This window comes from Mesocricetus auratus, unplaced genomic scaffold (assembly GCF_017639785.1).
Source record: "Mesocricetus auratus isolate SY011 unplaced genomic scaffold, BCM_Maur_2.0 Super-Scaffold_100024, whole genome shotgun sequence".
NCBI classification, from domain to species: domain Eukaryota; kingdom Metazoa; phylum Chordata; class Mammalia; order Rodentia; family Cricetidae; genus Mesocricetus; species Mesocricetus auratus.
Genome location: NW_024429205.1, coordinates 29,120,611 through 29,139,307, shown reverse-complemented (window position 1 = coordinate 29,139,307; position 18,697 = coordinate 29,120,611). Strand labels below are relative to the sequence as shown.

Below are 18,697 nucleotides of genomic sequence, written 5' to 3'. Positions count from 1 at the left end.
TATACTCGCATTTAAAACATATCTAATGAGAAGTATGTGAGGATAAACAATAGTAACAGTTGCTGTGTTGTCACCATCGTTCTGAGTGGTGAGTGTGACTGGCCAGCTCAATGCAGCTCAATGCATATTCGTCAGAACGGTGATGTCAAGGCTACAGGGATCCCAGGCACTCACCACAGATGACAGTGTCCATTCGTGGGCGCCCTCATGATAGCTCTTTCTCCTAATGTTTTCCCTGGAAGACAAAGAGACCGAAGTTTCTGTCACTAAGGACTCTTAAAAAGGGTCCTAGGGTGGGAAGCATCTGTTGCACTTGCAACTTGTTAATAGGACATTCTCCACCTGGCGCAGTTTTCTCCGGGGGTCAGGCCTGATCATCTATGCTTTACTGGTTTCCGAGGATTTCGTCAGGAGCTCATATTTGAGACCCACTGGATTCACTGGCTTAGGCGAGGGCAAGAAAAGTTTCTTACTCATTAGTTAGAAGTAAAACACATTGTTTTCCCGTTATCAATTCAAACGGCAATTGCTGAGTGCTCATTAGCTGTCATACTGTGTGAACATCTGGGACTAAAACATCAAATTAGAGATGGTCGTTGTCTTCCAGGGCTCACAGCCTTCAGTATACAGCAAGTACACAAACAAGGGATTTGACTGAAAAGTAAGGGTGGAGAGGGCCCTAGAGGCTCTGCCTGCTCCTCCACAACAAGAATGGGTTCAGGGCATATATGATGCCCTTCAATTATTATACTCGCTATAGAATAGCTTTTCATCATGTGAGGACTGTCTTTCATAAAGGTCCTCTGATGACTGACGTTTTTTCTGTGCCTTTCTTCCCTGCCTCCATCCCTCTTTATATCTTGAAGACACTGCCCGGTAACTACAAAAGAACGTTCTACAAAAGTGGCTGAGATAAGCTTAAATAGGATCATCTAAAACAGTCTCTAATTTATTACTTGCTTGAGGTGCAGGTTATAGTTTATTCATTAAGGGGTCCATCTTGTGTAGGATCAAACTGAAATGGAAAAGGCTTAAAGTAAGGCATTTTAGTGGTAACTGGTTGCACAAACATCAAAGGGGCCAGTTATTTCTAAATTAAATACGAAACATGTTCCTTTTTCTTTCCCCCAGGGAGAAACAAACCAGTTTTCTGAGAGAGGGTATCATACCGTTGCCTAGGCTGGTATGAAACTCAATACATATTTGTGGCAATCCTCCTGCCTCAGACTCTCAAGTACTGGGATTACAGGTATGAGTTACCACATGTAGCTAAAAATGTGTCCTTTAATGTGAAAAACAAACTTAGCTGCATCTGGTGGCTGGTGCATACCTGCAATTCTAGCACTTGAAAGTCTGAGGCAGGAGGATTGTAACTTCCACTGTTTAGCAAGACTGTCTCAAAACAGAAACTTAGGTCTGAATCCATACTTCTAGTGGACCATTACACGCTTAAAACGGGTTGAACCCACCACTCTGAGGATAACGGAGGAAGCTAGGCTGCATCCAGGCTGGCTGCACAGTCTCCTCTTCACCCTCAAGAACAGACACTTCCTTACAGAACAGGCATTCATACCGATCGTTTAGGTATTATAGCAATGGCCCCTTAAGGATAGAATAATAGTTTACTTGGAATACAAGTAAACAGAAGATCACACTTTGAAAATGTATTGCATAATGGTATACTGAGTTTTATAAAAGAATTTTGGATGACATCACACACAAGCGATGATGAGAACCACTCAACACCTCTCCTCATACTGAACCCAACATTCCTCAAGAGCTGGAAGGAATCCTTGGCCTTAGCCCAGTGCACTTGATCATGACCTTACTAAGCATGTGTCCCTTATACACTGAGGTCTGATGGCTGCTCACTGGTGCTTTCCATACAGTGAGTTCTCAACTGTGGCACTGTCATACTCACATGTGTCCCTTCTTGCATACCTCTTCGTCCCTTCTCTTTACACTGCTCCCAGACAGTAACACTTGAATTAATTTCTTAAATGTACAAATGAAAGTGAGCCTTTTTGTTTTATTTCAATATCTGGATAGTTTCTTCCGTATGAGTGAAAATGGTGCTGTGATACTGCCAATTTTCTTCTTAAGAATAAACCTCATTTCAACCCTACTGGATTTACTCATGGATTTCCTTCATTCTGTTTTCCCATTTTACTGTCTCATACATTAACTCCTGTTCTAGCTTCATGCTGTTGCTGTGACAAATACCACGATCAAGCAACTTAGGGGAGGAAATGGTCTATTTCAGCTTGCAGATCATAGACCACCACTGAGGGAAGTGAGGGCAGGAACTTAGATCCAGGCTTGCCTGCATTCAACACAGCATTGCTTTTAACCAAGGAACTTACTCTCAGCCAAGAAAGCACAGAGGAATGCTGGCTTCATGCCCATGCTTACTAGCTTTCTTCTTAGGTCCAGGACTACGTGTGCAGGGAACAGTGGGCCGGGCCTTCCTGCAGCAATTATCAATCAAGACAACCCCCCACAGACACATGCACAAACAAATCTAGGAAGTCCCTCGACTGAGACTCCCTTCTCAGGCAACTCTAAGCTGTGTCAAGTTGACAGTTAAAGCTAACTACAACAACTCACTAGAGCTCTCATTCAATTTGAAAACAGACTAAAAATTGTACCTGTGGGAACTGGTAACCTTTACAAGAAAACTTCCCTAGCTCTAGCTATGGACTCTAGCTCCTTTTATTGATTCCTCCTTTTGGCAACACACTCTGAACACCTAGCACTCTTTTTACAATAACAGCCCATCTCTGTTGGTCTCTTTATACATGATTATGTGAACAGTACCACCGTTCCAACAAAGTCTGAGCCCCCTTAGTCTATTTTGAGACCTCATCTAGTTTGTACTCCTAGTCCCATCTGCCAACAGAATGTCCAAGCGCCGGAAGTGCTGGAAAGAAACACATTACTGCTGATGAATGTCTAGAAGGTTTTACATCAATATGCTTTATCCCCCTGCAGATGTGAATATAAATCCTTTTAGACTCTGGTTGGAATTTTCTTTTCTTTGAAATTAATCTCTTTTCTAGAACTCCACTGTGTATATCTCCTGCCAACTGGATTGCTACAGAAAACTGACCTCAGGTGAAGGATAAACACCAACAGGACAAGAGGGAAATCTCTCATCTTCCTCCAATGAGGGAGAAAGTACAGAGGTCACTTAGCAAGGCAATCTCCCAGAAGAAGAGAGACCACCAAAGATTCTGGTAAGACATCCTTCATGGAAGTAAAAATTCTGGACTAGAGCTGGAGGAGTTCTCACTCACTATTTCTTTCTCATGCTATCATAGAAAAGCCAGCAAAAGAGAAAGCTTTGGAACAAAAGGAGAGTAAAAACCAACCACCACATCAATTCTTCTAAAGCTCAGAGAGTTGGGAATGCTCACAAGAGAGCATTCTGACATCCAGTGGACCATAACCACAACAACCAATAGCAATGCTTTGACATTCTTATTGGTTTTTATTGTGATTGTTATTATTGTGGAAAATTTCAAATATATGCAAAATGTATCCATGGCAGTATAATGGATTACCGTGCACCTATTTTAATAATCATCAAATCAGGACTGACTTTGTTGATGCAGACACATTTTGGAAATTCCTGACATCTGAGGGGTTATTTCTGTGTTCTAGACCTGCGTGTCACAGGAAGTGAGTTTAACTGTGAGTGGCCACAACTGGCAACCTCAATCATCCTTGGCTTTTTTTTTTAACATGGAAAGGAAATTTATTGGGAAGGGAGAGGAGTGGGAGGAGAGATGAGAGGACAGAGAGGAACAGAGAGAGACACACAGAGAGAGACAGAGAAACCTGCCTCCTCAGAGAAATGGCAGAAGAGGCCTCCTTGGTCTATCATTGCTTGGCACAGGTGTTTTAGCTTCCTGTGACGTCATAAACTTTAAAAAGGGAAGTTGGAGTTTTTTCAGTTCCTGGCTCTAATATTATTAACTTAATTATTTTAAAGGAACATACATTTTAGTCCTGGAAGGTCATTTTGTTTTGAGACTGTACAGAATATATTGAAATGATTTTTTGTGAATTAAAACTACTAATGGTTTATTGTGGAAAATAATGCCACCCGAGAACAACCAGTCTTGACAAATTACTTACCAATATTAGCATAGTGTTTCTTTTCTTGTGTATTTGTAGATAGGTCATACATGTCTCCATAGGCACGGACAAGCCGCCACAGAAACTCTATTTCTTCACTAAACTGGAAAGATAGAATCGCACACTAGATTAATGCATTAATTTGTCCAGACTGACATAATTGCTTTCACTGGACCTTAAAAAAATTTAGGCAGGTAAAATGGTATTTATAGATGACTGAATTTATACATATGGTTATTTAACATTTTAAACCCAAATATTTATGGTTAAGAAATATGACCAAATATGATATTACTTTTGGATCATATTCAATTAATATTAAATGGTAACTAGCTCCAACTGTGAGGTGGACGGAACTGGCAGGTGTCAGAACCTACACAGTATCCCTGAACTAAGTCACACTCTCTTTCATTATCCTTTGTAAGTTGTCTAATGCCAGTATATTAAGTAGCTTACTGAGCACTGTAGATAGTATTTGTAAGCTGGAGTGCATACACTCAAAAGAGACATTACAATTTTTACCTAAATGTGGTGCCTGCACCACAAGCAAGTCCCAGGTATTGGGAAATGAAAGATAAGAGAATACATGTGCATGCCTTTATTGCAAGAGAATGTGTGTGTGTGTGTGTGTGTGTGTGTGTGTGTCTTTATTGCAAGTGCTAAGAGGTCTCGCTTGTAGAGAAAGAGCAGCCTTATATACAGGCATCCAGAACAGTGGAAAACCCCCAGGTGGAAGAGATAGTGTTTTCCTCATGCTAGATGTTGATGTCAGTGTGGCAAGGCCGGGACAGTAAGCCAGGATGAGAAAACAGGATGTACTTGGGCTGGAAAACAAGATGCACTTGTTGGCTGACCAGTGACTCACAGAGACCCCATGGAGGCTGGGACCCAACCCCTGACTGACCTAATTATAATTGTAGAGATATTAAAATTTTTAAAGCCTTTATTGACTGATAATTCTTGTCCATCTTTATATAGCACACACTGATCTTTTGTTATATTTGTATGTTATGTGTTAATCACTTAGGAGTCACAGGTTTTACACAGCGTGTTGGAGTTGCTAAACCCTCTAACCAAGGTTAGACTCTTGGGCAAAAAAAGAGATTTTATTTCTCTTTGAGCTATCATGAACCCTTAGATCCCTTCTGTCATTGGTGATGGTGACACAGATTAGCTCTTAAATTCAAGTCCAACATTAAACATTACAGAATGACTATTGATAGAAACAACTTTAAAATACTGATAGATATTATATTGATAGCAACATAGAAAACATCAATTACAATTTTTATTGTCTCCATAGAAAACATACTATATGTCTGGGCATAATGTATTATTCTTCATGTTATAAAACATGCATTACATATCAAAGTTAATAAAATCCAAGTAACTCTATATAAGTCCGTTCCTGTTTTTGTGACCTTAGGTAAATATAACTCATATTTAATTAAAAAATTACTCATTTTACAAAAAATTACAACAATGATTCCATTCTATGAACTGTGACACAATATTAAGAGTTCCAACATGAGCAGGGTAGCACTTAAAAAAAGAAAGCTGCATGAACATTTTACTATCCTGAAGCTCTTACCTTTTCCTTGTGGTCACAAAGTAGCTCAAAACTCTCCACTTTGTTAGACTCATTTATCCGTAAATGGTCTACCTTCTGAAGGAGGACATCCAACTTTAGTTCTTCTATGTGTGTGTTAAAAGCCTTAGCGACCGGGAAACTCTGCTCCTCTGTGTCAGTGTTAGCTGTAATATACCTAGGATGGCAGAAACAACCACCAACTCCCTTTAGACTTATGCACAATGACCTGAGCATCCTTTGAAAATGCAAGTTGTGTTATTCCACTCTGCTAGAAAATGTGGTGGCATGCACTGTTACACAGAGAAAAGGTCCAAGAGCTGACTATTTACTATGTCAACCCTAATAGTTCTCTGATTTAATTTCTAACCCGTCTCCCCAGTCACTCAGCTCTACACTGGCCCCTCAGCCTGTCATGCGGGCTCCCATATCAGGACTTTTCATACATGATCCTGCCTCCTACCTTTACCTGCTGTCCCCTCTGATGGAATGTTCTTTCCCTAGACAGCAACATAATCTCTGCTCTTAAGTCTCTGCACTGATGTAACTGTCTGGGTGTGGCTCAGGCAGATCATTCTATCTAACGCCATAGCCTGACTCTCTCTTTCTCTTCTTGATGTCTGATTGTTTTTCCACATAGCAATATTCTCTTTAATACGCTATAAAAAATAACCCTATTGCATATGTTCTTTTTTTTTCAGTATCAGTTCCTCAAGAATGCCTGCTTCTTAGTGGTAAGGTCAAATAACTGAAGAGCTAGGTACCCCAAATAGCATCACTTTGTGTGTTCACTGGGTGTTGCTGAATGGTGAATAGATTATATCAAGCTGAAGGAACTTAGCAGGCACTTAAAAATGTGTGCACGGTTAAGTATTCATGTATAGTTGAACATTATGTCCTAATTTTGTTTGTGGTGTATGTTTGTGTTCATGTACACATGCATGTACAGTGGGGTGCACATGAATGGTGTATGGAGGCCAGAAGTTGGCATCAGCTATCTCCCTTAGTCACTCTCCATCTTGCTTCTTGAGACACTGGCTGGCCAGAGACCTGCCTGTCTCCATTCCCTCAGTGCTGGGGTTCCGATGGGTGTGGCTGCGCCTAGCGTTTACATGGGTGCTGGGGATCCAAACTCAGGTCCTCATGCTTGTGTGGCAAGCACTTTTCTGAATGAGCCATTTTTTAAAAGCTCCCATTGCTCTAACTTTAGTTCCAGTTTTCAAAAATGAATACCAGCCAAGAAACAGTCCCACCAGAATGGCCTTTGGAGTATTTTCTTGATTGATGAAAGGAAGGCCCAGCTCCCTGTGGGTGATGGTGGCACCCTTGAGCGGGTGGCCCTGTATGGTATAAGAAAGCAGGCTGAGAAAACCATGGGGAGCAGGCCAGTGAGCAGCACTTACCGGCCTCTTCACAGCTCCTGCCTCCAGGTTCCTGCTCTGCCTGAGTTCCTGTCCTGACTTCCTTTGATGGTGAATTGTGACATGGGAATGTAAGCAAAATAAACTCTTTCCTCCCCAAGCGGCTTATGGCATGGTGTTTTATCACAAAAGAAAAACCCTAACTAAGATAGAAATTTGTACCAAAGAGGGACAGACCTGTACATGTGTTTGGGGGGGAGACTATGGAAGGACTTTGGGCTGGGGATTGAAAGATGATGAAAGAAGAAATGAGACTTTGGGATCATGGTACCTACGAATAAGAAGCAATAGGCAGAGGAATACAACAGAACACTTAAGTCTCCAAAAACACTCCTAGAAAAGTTAAGGTACATCAGAACAGCTGTGTACATGGGAGGGAGTGGAAAACTGTAAGCACATATGCACACACATCTGTAAGAAGTGCATGCTCCAAAACAGACTCCAACAGCACCTGAAGCCTGACACCCAGCTTCCTCACTGAGGGCCTTTACATGGACCCAGATCTGGAAGTCCTTTCAATTTTCAACAAAAGCCACAAACACACAAGAAAATGAAGAAAGTTGGTTCATTCAAGGAAAGAGAATGCACCTTCAGGCATGGGTGCTAAGGGAGGCACACTTTAGAGTTTCTATAGAGCCAGGGTTTTTAAAATAATGGCCTTAAATTTGCTTTAAAGGCCAAGGAAAGACTAAAAAAGATAAAAAAGAGGAAAATCACATATGAACAAAATGTGAGTGTCAACAAAGAAACACAAATTATGAAAAAGAACCAACCAAATTATGGGGATAAAATTGTTAAATGAACTGAAATTCACTGAAAGAGAGTAACAGAAAATTTTAACATGGAAAGCAAATAAACAAACTTAAAGGTGTACCACTTGAAAATATTGTGAAGAATAAAAGGAATAATGAATGGAAATGGATGCAATGTAAAGGGCTTGGGAGACACCATTGTGTTGACCAAATATACAGTATGAGGGTTCATGGAGGTAAGAAGAGGGGGAGTGAGTTTACATGAAACAAATAATTGTCAAAACTTCAAATCTGAGGAAGGACAAGGACACATGAAGTTCAGCTGATGCCATGGAGAACAAACACGAGGAGGCCCACCCAAGCGTCTCGTACATGGGCTGCTGAAAGACAAAACCAGAGCATCTGGGAAAAAGAAACTCGGCATAGGTCAAGGATCGTCACCTTTAGCAAACTTCTCGGCAGAAGCCTTGTTGACCACATGGCACTAGGATACATACACTGTAATGCCATGAGAAAGGAAGGAGTAACAAAATAATTCTAAAATATAAACACTTACAGGAAAATTTAAAATTTATTACCTGCCCTACCCAGAAATGCTAAAAGTAGTCTTCCAGACTGTCCATATACAATATCCTGAAGCCAAATAAAAACGTGAATTTCTCAGGCTAATTAGTCTTTATCACAAAAACTTGGGAGTCAGATATTGGGGTAAGAACCCGAATGATCAGAGAAGTGGCAGAAAAACAACCAGTGACCTCTTTTCTTTCTGTTCCTCAATCCCAAAAGGACCAAGACCCTCTTCTAAGCCCCTCCCTCTATCTGTCCTTAGTCCTTCAAAACCTCTATGGTTAATTTTGATCAGCTAGTAGCTAGCTCTGCCCTCTAATTCAAAGCAACTTTTCGTGGAAGTCTTGGGAGCATAAGAATGCATTCAAAATATCACACAAAAATTTCCCCTTTTGTCTAAATAAGCAGGCAAGGCTTTATGACACATAAAAACTATATACAATACAAACAATTACCAGATAAAAATTAAATTTACAATATCTAATCCATTTGTATTTGGCATATCTGGAGAAAATAATCTATTACCTATCCTATCTTGGTGAGTCCAAAGTTTTGTACCCAAATAACTTTCTATCCTAACTTGTATTATCAAGCCATAACTAATTTTTTTAGACCTCCAACATTTTCTTAGATAAACAATTTAGCTTTTATTTCTCTCAACCTTACATACTTTACACCTCTTTTGTGGGTTTCTTTTCTGAATCTGGTAATGAGGAAAACTGTAACTATAATGATCTAATCTTCAACTCCATCACAGACCCAAGAAGGATATATTACCTGAGTAAACAGAGTAAATAACTCCCAAAACTATCAAAATGACAGAAACAGCTGGCTGCCTGGACAGTCACCCATGGTTCCTCTGCGATTTTGGGGCATCCATCTTTGGCCTACAGGTCTAGAATATCTGACAGATTTTTCTGTGAAGCAGGAACTTTGAAGGACTATCCCACCTTGTTAGGCAGTCACTTTCTTCTGTGTCCTGCTTGTCCAATTTGGACAGCATACTGTCAGCAGTCAAGTCAATGTCAGTTTCTTGCCCAGTGGCTAACTTTTGCCACAGAAAGCAAACTCCATATGGAAGTTCGTCAATGCCCATCATCTTCTCTGAAGTAGATTGGGGTTACCAAAAACAGACATGTCTCATTGTCATTAAAAAGCCTTATATTATTAAAACATCTTAAATGCCATATTCTGTAGATCTCTGAAGTGTTCGAAGATCACTTTTCTATCTAAAATAAATCTATGTTTGACTACAAGTTTGATTGTTATAGGTGACTAACTACTAACCTGCATTTCTTTATTATCCTAAGTAGTTTGTAATAGGAACTTTTGAGGACTAGAAATTTACATACATTGTTAGATGAGCTGCATAGGTACAATACCTTACAAGAGTAGAAATGTATGTACAGTATGTTTTAACAAAAATAACCTTACATTTGTACCAATATACAAAAATACCTTAAACAAGAATAGAAACATATACACAGCATAACAAAAATAGCCTTTAAATTCATATCAATATACAAAAATTCATAGGAAAATATTTAAGACTAGTAGTTGATATTTTAGTTTAAAAGTACATTCAATAATCTACCTTTTATCCAATCATTTCTATATGCCCCATTTTTCCTTTCAGAATGAGATTCCTGAATCTAGTCTTTGTTCAACTTCTTTTTCCTGACCATTAACAATAACAACTTGTATCCAACTTCCTAAATGATGACAAATATTCATAACCCACTGAATGATCGAAACCATTCACCCTCCCTCTTGGGAATATGGACATCATGTTCTCTAGACTGCTTCTAGTTGTCTGGGATGGGTGGTGATGGCATCTCTAGGGGACTGTGAGATAATGGTCAAGTCCTGGGAGAGCTAGCTGTCATTTGTTGCCAATCTCTGTGTGATGGGAAAAAAAGTAGGGCTAATCTGAAGTTCTGGTTGGAGTAGTCCGTGAGGCTGGAATCTTAGCTATTCACCTCGAAATTGTCCTGAGCAGTTTGTAGCCCAAAGCTGATCTTTGGGAGGTGTTTGTTAGCTTAGTGGTTACCACAATCAGGTGGAATTATTGTTATGGGGCCCATCATCCTTTTGGAGACTTCAAGGTCTCTGTTAGGAATGGTCATGGTTCACTGTAGAAAACTTAAATATTTTAAATGTCATATGCAGCAGATCTCAGAGTACACAAACTTAATTTCTAGTTATCTGATTCAGACCCAAGTCTGAAATCATGTACATGAAGCTAGAGGAAGCCTATTTCTAGAATTAGTACTCTATATGACTTTCACAACAGAAAGTTTAAATGTGTATATATTTATATATCTTATAAATTTTGAGATAATATTTATACCTTACGAAAAAATTTAAAGAGTAAAAACAAAACCAAAGAATCATGAGATAGTGGCAATAGAATAGTCCCTTAATTTTAATTTTTGTTTTTCTTTTGTCCCATACCAGGTGGCTCTTCTGACATGAGACAGAGATTTTGTATTTCCCTTTAACAAGCATGCTTGGATTTAGAGAAGGAGACAGCCATGCTCCAATTCCAAAGACAGCTATAATTTTTAATTGAACTGGGACTACAAATAATACTATTTGCATTATATGTCTGTGGAGAACAGCAGAAAAAACATTTGAGAAAATTTATGAAATTTTATCCTGTTGGAAATGTTTTACATCTTTTTCTTGGGACATTTTCTCTGGATGACTCATCCTTTTTCTTCAGATGTCTCATTGTCCAGGGATCTTCAGATTCCTCAGATGTGTTCATTCTCCTGGAAAGACAAAAACAAAACCCTGCCCCAGCCCTAACTTTGGGGAGTTGCCTGTTTTTTTGGCAAGTTATATTTGATCAAATGAAAGGCATTTGCTAGTCGTATATGTTAGTTTAGATTGAATGGCCACACTGTTTGATAAACTATTACCTCTTCTAATCAAGAAGTCTCTCCTGTTCGAATCTAATCTTTATAAATTTTGATGGTATTCATAGCTTTTATTCTTCTGTGGAAACAAAACCAAAACCTCTTCCCCAACGTAACACATATCTAGGTTTCCATTCTAAGGTCAACACATCTTTAACGTGCACAGGCTGATTTAATACAGCAGTTCTTCCTACTATCCCTTTCTCATTAGCATTTAAAAAATTTGAAATTAGCAGGCAGAGGTGGCTCATATCTTCAATCCCATCATTTAGGAGGCAGAGGCAGGCAGATCTCTGTGAGTTCAAGGCCACCCTGGTCTACAGAGTGAGTTTCAGGACAGGTTCCAAAGCTACACAGAGAAACCTTGTCTTGAAAAACAACAACAAAATAGTTAATAAAGCACTGTGCAATCTAACTCTGGGGGGGTCTTTATTACCCCTTTCTGTTTATTAAGCATATCTTTTAAAGGGTGATTAGATCTATCTCTAACTGCTTGCTCTGTAGGATTCTATGGTATACTTGTAATATGCTTTATGTTGTAGTAAGCAAAAACTGTTTCATTTTACTAGCAACATATGTTGGAGCATTGTTAGTCTTAATTTGTACATGTATCCCCAAGATGACCATAACTTCTAATAAATGTGCAATAAATGTGTAATCGGCCCTTTTCAGAACTCAAAATAGATGACCTCTGAAAACCTGAATATTTATCTATGGTATGGTATACATATTTTAATTTTCCAAACTCTGCAAAATGAAACATATTCATTTGTAAAATTTCATTTCTTTGAGTACCCTTTGGGTTACTTTCTGCACGTAGTGGAGTTTGGTTATACAAACAAGTAGGACATTTCCTTTGCTTGTTGCCAAGTGATAGAAAAATCTTTCTTCAAGCCCTTGCTATTAACATTGTGTTTCTTATGAAATTCTGAGGCTTCTAGCGCATTTCCTACCAATAGCTGATCAGTTTCATCATTACCTTGTGCTGGAAGGTCTGGTAGATCTGTATGGGATATAATATGTGTTATATACAAGGGATGGTTTCTATTTCTGATTATTTCTTGTAATTGAATGAATAACCAAGTTAATTCTGAATCATCTGGAATAAGCAATGGTTTCACTATGTAAAACAACTCTTTGCATACTGAGAGTCAGTAACTATATTAAGAAGTTTTGAAAAATCTAATAGTACCAGGAGAATAGCATATAATTCTGACTTTTGAACAGAACTGTATGAGCTGGAGCTGCTTTATTTAAATTTTCTGAGTTGTAATCTGCCTTTCCTGATTTATTTGCATCAGTGTAGAATGCAGAGGCTTCAGAAATTGGTATTCCCCATACAGTGTGAGGAAGGATACAATTAGTTCTCTTTATAAACTGAAGTCATTTGTTTTTGTGATATTTGTTGATAAGCTCTCCCCCAAAATTACTGCAAGCTCTTTGCTAATGCTCATTTTCTGCCCATAAAGGGGAAATTTCAACATTAGTAAATAGTACCACAATTTCTGCTGGGTCTATTTCTGCTAATTGATAAAGTCTTGATTTTCCTTTCAGAATCAATTGAGAATTATTTTCTACATAGGTCTTTAATATTTTACTCTATTTGTGTGATAAAAATGTCCACTCTAAGGTACTATCTTCTCTCTGCACAAGGAGAATGTGTAGAAGGTATATATATAACAGGGTCACAGCCACGCTCTGGATTCCATGTACATCCTGTAATATTCTACAACAGGCTGGGGGTGTAGCTTAGTTGGCGAAGTGCTTGCTCACCTCTCAGGGGCCCTGGGTTCAACCCCCTGTCCCAATTAACTGGGGGTGAAGACAGGGGTAATCTAGCTGACAAGACCCTGTCTCAAAACAACAACAAACACATTTAAAAATGTTACCTTCTCCAGTAAAGACAAGTACATGGATAATACTAAACTGATTGTTATCATAATTCTGTTTTGAAACTCTACCTTTTCTTTAGGATTTCAAAAGGAAAGTGTTAATGCTCACATAATAAAGATGTAAATTGTGACATCATAATAAAACAGGGAAGCCAACAAGGAATAGAATGTTTGTATGTTATTGAAACAGAGCAGTTTAAAATCAATTGCTACACCCCTTTTTTTAAAATTGGAAACCACAAAAGAACCATCCACAGAATCTGTTTAAAAGAAAATAAGAACTTATTATGAAACATACAATTTTAACAGGGAAGAAAGAATTAATTGAAGGAACGGGGGACAAAACCCCTATAATGAGAAAATAATAACACCAATAAGTTCTTATTAGTAGTTATTGTATCATATGTAAATGGATTAATTTCTCAATGAAAAATATATATTAGCAAAACAGATTAACATATCAGGATCCAACTATGGGATCCTTGCAAACAGTTTTATTCTAAGGACAAACTCAGGCTGAAGGTCAAAGATGGAAAAGATGTTCCATGTGTATGGTGACTAAAATAGGTTAAAGTAACGCACCAGTAACACACAGTATACACTTGAAGTCAAAATCCGTGACATACAGCAAAGAACATGGGACTGGGTTCCTAGACTCTGCATTTTAATTAGCTGTGGTTTTATGTGATGGTCTCCATCTCTCAGAAGAAGTTTCCTTAAGGAGGTCTGAGAGGCCTACCCTTATCTGTGGTTTTAAAGTGATGGTTGTAGGTTCTTCTCCAAGATCCATGACTTCACTAGCCCGGGTAGTTGTAGTGATTTCTTATATAAGACATGGTTTTCCTCTTGTTGGATAGCACTAAGTCTATTTAGAGATCTGTTGGTTGTAATCAAGTTGTGAGTGCCATTACTGCCCATCTATAAAACAACTCTTGCACATAAGACTCAGGGAAAATTGAGGAAGAGAGGTGAGAAGATTATAAGAGCCAGAGGACCAGGGCATTTGCTACACCCATAAAGTCTCACCAACATGACTGTCTAAACACGAGCTAACCAAGGACAACAACAACGGACACACCAAAGTAGACGGGGAAGAGCACAAGGCTTCAACTCAGCACAGACTTACAGGTAACTACAGATGCTGAGAGTGGACAAACAGTCTTGCCCAGGGGTTATCTCAACTCAGCACAGACTTACAGGTAACTACAGATGCCGAGAGTGGACAATAGTCTTACTCAGGGATTATCTAATACCAAATGGTCAGTCCTAAAAGCATACATGCAAGTAACATTATATAGAATGAGCAGGTTATATTAAGGACTATATATATACATATACATACACATATATGTATATAATGCTAATCAATGAATGAATGGGCCATAGATTTGAAGGAGAGCAAGAGGAGGGATATGTAGGAGGGTATGGAGGGAAGAAAGGGAAAGGGGAAGTGATGTAATCACATTATAATAAATAATTTAAAAAGATAAAGAACAATATATAGCAAAATGGCCAATTTATTAAGACTAATAACAGGGCTGGAGAGATGGCTCAGAGGTTAAGAGCACTGGCAGCTCTACCAGAGGTTCTGAGTGCAGTTCCCAGTGGCTCACAACCATCTGTAATGAGATCTGATGCCCTCTTCTGGCCTGCAGACAGACATGCAGGCAGAATACTATACATAATAAATGAATACATCTTAAAAAATAAATAATGATATTTATATACCAGACATTAGAGCTTCTGAAAATATGAAACACATGAAGCAATATTTGACAGAATTGAAGGGAAAAGTAACAGAAGAGTAGTAAAATACTCTAGTGTCCTATGTTTTCTTCTTGTAGCACTAGGTATCAAACCTATGTTAGATATGCAAATGATCTACCATCAAGCTACACCCCCAGTCTTCATGTCCCATTTTAGTATTGAGTGGAACAAGAATATCAGGCAGAAGACTGGTTGGAAAATGACGCATCTATTACTACAGACTATGAGTCCAATGATTCCTCTAGACAATAGCAGAATATACATTTTTCTCAAGATAAAGAACACCCTTCAATATAGATCATATGTTAAACCATGAAATAAGTCTTAATGAATTTAAAGCATATTTGAAACACATGAACTGTCTTTTCTGCCTCTTGGGGTTCCTACAAGTGCACACACACCTGGGACAGACTCTCTTTTCTGATCACAACAGAATGAAGCTAGAATCCAACAGGAAACAGGAAGAGGACTGGAAGGTCCATGTGTATTCAGACACTAAACAATGTGCTCTGTGTGTGTATGTGTGGGTGGGGCAGTTGTATTCACGTGTGTGCACATGCATGTGAGCTCAAAAGACAAACTTGGGTGTCATTCCTCAGAACCATCCACTTTGGGATATTTTAGTTTATTAATTAAATATAATTATTACGTATGTATAAGATGTGTTTGGCACCTACACGGCAGCATTGTGTGGAAGGTGGAGGGAAGACTTCATGGAGTTCTTTCACATTTACAATCTCAGGGTTGTTAAGCTTGTATGGCAAGCACTTTTACCACTGAGTCATCTCACTGGCAGCACTTGTTTCTTGAGAGAGGGCCTCTCACTGGGAACTAGGCTTTCACTGATTAGGCAAGGCTCATGGTTAACAAGCTCCCAGGCATCCGCCTGTCTCTGCTTTGCCAGTGTCTGGATGACAAGTGTGGGCTACCACAAACAGCTTTTTACATGGCTGCTGGCTGGGTTCTCATGTTTGTGTGGCAAGCATTTTACTTCCTGAGCCAATAGGCCAAAAATGAAACCATAAGGACAATTACAAAATGTGAGCCGAATGCAAATGAAAACATAATAAATTCTATGAATACAGCAGTGATAAGAGGAAAATTTATAACTATAAATTCCTACATCGATAAAAAAGTCTCAAAACAAGAGTCTCAATTTACTCATTGGGAAATCAGTTCACAACACAAGACAAATGATGGTGAGTAGAGTGGAAATAACAACAGAACTAGAAAAATGGTAGAAGCCACCAGCAGAACAAAGGGTCTGCTCTTTAGAAAGACCAGAAAACTGCTAAGTGTTGAAGTAGACTGACTGAAAACAGAAGGGAGGCTCAACCCAAGCGGAAGACGAGACGCTACTTCTGGTTTTATAGCAGTAGGCTTATAAGAGGAAGTGATGTGAACAAATTAAATAACCTAGGCGAAATGAGAAAATTTCTCAAAATACACACGTGCCAGAATGAACAAGGTATAGAAAATCTTAATGTTGAAAATGAGCAAAGAATTTGTGACTTAGTAATCAAAAGCTCCCAACAAGTGTAAAGTCTAGGACCAGATGGCTTCCTTGTATGCTATCAAAGGTTATGTTTTGTTTGAGAGAGGGTCTCACTGTGCATATCTGGTTGGCCTGAAACTTACCACATAGACCAGGCTGGCCTCAAACCACAGAGATTCACCAGACTCTACCTTTTGAGTTCTAGGATTAAGAGCATATGTCACCAGGCCCAGTACCACACATTTAAAGTAGAGTTGGCAGCAACATTCTTATGTCCCTCCATTGCCCCAAAAATTGAAAAGGGAAAAGAAATTAAATGTACTCTATGAGGTCAGCATCATTGTTCAGATAGGACACCAGACAAAGAGACTATCAGAAAAGAAAATGATAGGCCAGTATCATTGATGAATGTTTAGGCAAAAATTTCTCAAATACAAGCAGACAGGATTTACAGGACTGAACAACACAACATGAAAGACTATGGCCCACAACAGAGTAGGATTTACTCTTGGATGCAAGGGTAACCTAACATGTGAAAATAAACCAGACCAACATAATATACTATAGCAATAAAAAAGGCAAAGAAAATTTCAAGAAAAAGCCCTTGGCAAAATTTAGCATTATTTCATTATTAAAAATGGAAGAAAATTGCCTCAATGTACCAAAGAGTATATATGAAAAGCACAAGGGTAACATGCCAGTGATGAAAGATGGAGAACTCCTTTAGACATGGAGTGGGACACAGCTGCCTGCGTTCAATAGTTTGATTCAACATATCACTCAGAGATTAACCAGAGCAATTAGGAAAAATGAAGAAATAAACAGTAGCCATATGGAAAAGGAAGAAAAAAGTTATCTTCTTCTCACAGCTAATCTGATTTATATGTAGGGAAAGAAGAAAACCCAAATGTTACACGCATGCACATACATACACGCACAAACATGTGCCATGTATATGTATACACGCAAGCAATAGCACATGCACATACATGCACAAATGTGCAGATGCAGGCACACACATGCACACAAAAATGGAGGCGTGTGCACACTAATAGACACATTAAGCTGAAGATTCAACAAGCAAAAATCAGTTGTCCAATGCATTGGTAATGAGCTATAAAAGGTAAACAGTAAAAACAGGTTCCATTTTTAACAGCATATTAAAGAATAAAAGACTAGTTTAATGATTTGTGTCCTGAGAGTTTTGACCTGATCTATTTCTGACCTGGACTGGTTCACTCCTCCTTAGATAACCTGGTTTCTCCCACTCCCAGGAAGTCATCACATTGATGTGGATCTTAGTGTGGACAACTGGTCACCATGAAGCACTATGATCCCAAACTTCTAGACTCAAGTGATCCTCCTACTTCAGCCTCCCAAGTAGCTGGAACTGTAGGCATAAACCATACTTATAAGGCATTGCTCAAAGGGGATAAAGAAGATAGAAAAGAAATTCATACATTTATAGATTTATTAAGATGCTAATACTATTCAAAATAGTCTAAGGATTAATAATCATGTAGAATATAGAAATATATCCTGAAACTCATTTAAAATAACAAGGGACAACCGATAGCTAAAGCAATCTTGAAAAAGAGGAACAATGTTGAGGATCTTACATTTCTCAATTTCAAATTTACCACAGCAGAATGAAAGCAGTGTGGCATGAGAGAAAGCAGGCAAATGCACCAAGCAAACAGCACAGAACCGAGAGAGTAAACCCACACTGACGTGTGTGCTTGCATGCCAAGACCATCTTATTTTAATTTTTTGTAAAACCTCTTGGTTATAATGAACTCAGAAATAAAAAAAATCACATAGGTTAAGCGCTTGCCTTAGTTCAACTCAGTGTACTCCTTCCTATACAGAGGGACAGCCGCTCTGAAGCCGCGGCTCTGCTGACTGCTTTGAACTGTACTGTCAACCATATTTGTGTTCACTTATTCACCACAAAAAAGAAAAAATACTATGACAGAGTTGAAACTACAAAGTAATTATATTTACATTTTATATCCCCTTGAGTGATTCATTTGTCCTTTTTTCACCTGCATTCTGTCCTTCCTCATCATCCAATTTACACTATTTTAAAGAGTCATCAACATCCCTAGTTATCCAGGAAATGCGAATTAAACCTACTTTGAGATGCCACCTCAT

The 18,697-nt window shown here is 38.7% G+C and overlaps 1 protein-coding gene across 4 annotated transcripts in view; it reads right to left on the bottom strand.

Moving 5' to 3' along the window:
* The window catches only part of Rmdn2 (regulator of microtubule dynamics 2), a 60,446-nt gene that overhangs the window by 30,261 nt on the left and 11,488 nt on the right, over positions 1 to 18,697 (bottom strand). For all 4 annotated transcript variants that reach the window (XM_040730803.1, XM_040730802.1, XM_040730805.1 and 1 more), the window contains 3 exons: positions 5,732 to 5,906; positions 4,141 to 4,243; positions 175 to 235 (listed from right to left, as the gene is read on the bottom strand). In XM_040730803.1, coding sequence (XP_040586737.1) covers positions 175 to 235; positions 4,141 to 4,243; positions 5,732 to 5,906 — 339 coding nt within the window. The remainder of the gene's footprint in view (positions 1 to 174; positions 236 to 4,140; positions 4,244 to 5,731; positions 5,907 to 18,697) is intronic.